At 31.9% G+C, this 3,722-nt stretch overlaps 2 protein-coding genes across 3 annotated transcripts in view; both read left to right on the forward strand.

The window, feature by feature from the left end:
• LOC100181197 overlaps positions 1-3,240 on the forward strand; it is a 5,711-nt gene extending 2,471 nt beyond the window's left edge. For both annotated transcript variants that reach the window (XM_002120621.5, XM_026835015.1), the window contains exons 7-10: positions 292-343; positions 1,702-1,773; positions 1,950-2,021; positions 2,298-3,240. In XM_002120621.5, coding sequence (XP_002120657.3) covers positions 292-343; positions 1,702-1,773; positions 1,950-2,021; positions 2,298-2,887 — 786 coding nt within the window. In that variant the 3' untranslated portion in view covers positions 2,888-3,240. The remainder of the gene's footprint in view (positions 1-291; positions 344-1,701; positions 1,774-1,949; positions 2,022-2,297) is intronic.
• A 150-nt stretch (positions 3,241-3,390) lies between these two features.
• Positions 3,391-3,722, forward strand: part of LOC100183544 — a 7,997-nt gene continuing 7,665 nt past the window's right edge. The window contains exon 1 of the mRNA XM_018812610.2: positions 3,391-3,459. The gene's annotated coding sequence lies outside the window, so the exon portion shown is untranslated. The remainder of the gene's footprint in view (positions 3,460-3,722) is intronic.

Raw genomic sequence — 3,722 nt, forward strand, 5'->3', positions numbered from 1 at the left:
GGTTAGAGGCATTCAGTTGCAGTTTAATAATACTGTATGTGGTCGGCTGGTCACAATTATAGGAATGTGTGTCACATAAGCAACAATTGGTTAAATATATTGGTCACTCATGGGTTATCCAGTTTGTCAGCTACAAGGAAACACAATCAGCCACAAATTAAAAAAAACACAAGTGGGCAAAAGGTGTATAAAATACTTAATGTCTAAAGTTATGAAGTTGGCAATTTCTCACTTTGCCCAAACAAATAAGCTACATACATTAATTGATACATCATGATAGGTTTATTTTCAGATGATTTTGACACAGATGATGAGGATTATCCATCCCATGATTCGAATACAGGTATCTATTGTGAATGTGTCTACATTATACCATGCTAACATACACGCATAAAAATGTTTATATAGTTTATGTAAAGAGAAGTTTTCCTCACACTGTTAAAAACACAACAGAGTTAGAAAGTTTGTGCCTTGTATTTAATTTCACCTCAACCCCAAAGAAGTGGCTTCTGTTTTCAACAAGCTGAATACATATATGTATATCAACAAGCTGAATACATATATGTGTATATGTTGGTTTATTTTACAATTACCGTCTTTTAATGCAGTGCCACATGATACAATCCTACCACGAATTAATAATTGTTAGTAGTGGTTATTTTTAACGCAAGGTCCGAGTTTGGTCTTATTTAAAAAGAAATTTCTGTTGTTTACAGTAATAAAATATATATCAACGAACTTTAAACAACAAAAATTTTAAACAATTTTATGTGCTTAAGTTTATTTTGGCATATTTAAGTTTCACTCAAAGTTTGGTACCAAGTTTTTTGCATTTTTAATGCGAACCAAACTTGCAAATTAATAATAGCAAAGCTGTTTTTACCATAAAAAAACTATATTAGGATAGATATTTTGTACAAATCAATGAAATAAGCACATTGCACTTTATCTTAAAAGTTTCTTTAAAGTGACAATTTTTATATATTTTATGTAAAGAGAAGAGTTCACCATAATATGATAAAAACAAAACACATTTTGTCTCATTTAAAAAACCTGCCCACAAGTTACTAACCTCACTAAACTCAATAATTTTTGTTTACCCAGCAACAAAGTGAGTGGTTTAAAATTGACGTATCAACAATTGTTGTAATTGTTTTTCATTTTAATGCAGATACCAAATTATACATTAAAACAAAGGCTTTCAGATACTGACTTTTAACGCAAGGTCCGAGTTTTTCAGATACTGACTTTTTAACGCAAGGTCCAAGTTTACAAAAAAATATTTTTAATATCTCTGTTTGTTTCTGAAATATTTAATAGGCAGGATTTATTATGACATCATTAGTTCTATGATAAAGTTATTAAAAGAGAATAAAAGTATTTTTAAAATTAATTTTATTCTGCACAAACTACGTAAAGAAAGTTTTGGTGCAGCTGCTATGCTTTGCTTGCAAAACTTAATTAAGTAAGACCTGGTCAAAAGTTAAAAAAATTGAAAAATGAATTTAAATTTAAAAGTTCTAGCAGTTGAAGGGATAAAACTATGTCATATTGTTTTCCATCTATAGTACAACATCCTATTCATGCCATATGTTCAATACCTTTCTCCTATGCCAACACGACAAACACATACAGTAATAAATTCTTTATGTACATAGTGGGGTAAGATACAATAAATATTGATGTTTATCTTTTTTCCAGAAGAGCCGCCAACCTTCACAATATATAAAAGTTTAATCGTTGTTTCCGTCACAGCTTCAATCATCACACTCGGTATCTCAATTTTATTTTCAACTTTCTTTTGTTGTTTTATTTCTCATCTACAATTTTTATTATTTGTTTGAATGTTTATGTCGGTCATATATTTTTTTATAACTTATTTGTTTGAATGTTTATCTATTGTGGTCACTAGAAAGTACTTTTAATAAAACACTGTATATAAATTACAGGTTTTCTTGTTGGCATGATGTATGTAAGACACACTGGCATTTTACCTCCATTTTTACGAAAAAAGGAAAAGGGTAAATACCATATAGCCTACATGTTTTTATTACAGTGGTTTTCTAGATTTATAATGGTTCAATGCATACTTAGGTCCTCTAGTTTTGTTTTTAGGATAAAATTTTACAATTATATGCTGAAACTTTTGTAGTAAATTACTGTTAATTGGTAAAAGTTTTGGGACACTTGAGTTTGTTAACAACACGCAAATCAAGCAGATTAAATAACTGGTGAAAAGTTTTGCGAAACTGTTTTAATAGGAATATTTCCTTATGATAAAAAACACTTCATTTCAGTTTCTGCCACGCAAACATTATTCCTGTTAAGTTCTATGGAAACAAATCAACTATACAAGGAAGTTTCAAATGTGATTGTGTCAATATTTAATAAAAACGACACAAAATTCAACTTAAGATGTTCAACAAGCATGGGGTGTGAATATAGTTGGTTTAAAGAGCAGGTTGATCAATGTCAGCACATTGTGTTGATTTGCACTCCATGTTGTTCTGAGTATTCTTTATTTCAAAAACTGGATTCTTTTTATGCTGGTGTGGAATATGCCATCAAGCAAGGAAAGTTTTACCCAGCTTACCAAGACAAACAAGTTTCTGTGGTCTACTTCAATCAAGAATCGAAGTTTTATTTCCCAGAACTGCTAAACGTTTGCAAAGTGAAGTGGTTTAATCTTGCGCTGGAAATACAAGCTTTTATTAGTCATGTTTCCCCAACTGCTGTAGCAAGTAGCAACGTGGAAAACAACATTCAACAGATATTGGGAAGAATCTCGCATGAAACACTCGTTAATATGCCAGGGTTGGCTTTGAAAAGCTCAACAGAAAATTCCCCTGCAGACAGTTTACAAACTGAAAAAGAATCACTTTTATAAAAGGAAGAAAACTTCTTTAAGTTGCCAACTATTGCTTGCTTCTGTAATTCAGTGGATTTTTTCAGCAGGGTAAGAAAAATTTCTATGCAATGTCATCATGTTTGTTTAATTACTTATGTTGTTGCCTTACTGTTTAATTTTTTCTGAGGCACCTGACATCACACTTTAATATTAAGCACTTGTACATACTAATTGTAGTTAACTTTTGTACTGACACTTAATTTGTCATTAATCTTTATGTTAATGTTGTTCGTACTGTCATTTCTATTGCAATGTACTGTGTTTAATGATGTTGATACTAGTTTAATTGTTTGCAAATTTGTCACCTTCATAATTTGAGTTTTGTTGCAATATCCATTGTGTGTTCGGCTTCATCTGTAACGAATGAAGAAAGGCCAAATCAATTTATACCTATTAGGTTAGCGTTAGATTGTTTAGTAGGTATTTAAAGAATATGTACTTCCCACAAATCAAATGTGGGGCAGATTCAGACATGCATGCAGTGAATGGTGTACCATTGTCATGGAGATGATGTTGAATCTTCCACAACGCACATCACAAAGGTCAATTGGGTAAGTTATTCACCTGTCTGTCTGTAAAATATTAAAAATTAATTGTGAATTGTCCGGCGCCGTGGTGTAGTGGTTAGCGCGCCTGCCTCTAACCCAGAGGTAATGGGTTCAAGGCTCGTCGCTGCTACCATTGTGGGCGTATGTGTCCTTGAGCAAGACACTTACCGGCAAATTAACGGCAATTGCTCCAACCCAGTGGTCACTAATGGGTTGTCCAAATTATCAGCCATACATAAAAATGAAAAAAAAAATCCCCAAAAAAA

This window comes from Ciona intestinalis, chromosome 7 (assembly GCF_000224145.3).
Source record: "Ciona intestinalis chromosome 7, KH, whole genome shotgun sequence".
NCBI lineage: Eukaryota > Metazoa > Chordata > Ascidiacea > Phlebobranchia > Cionidae > Ciona > Ciona intestinalis.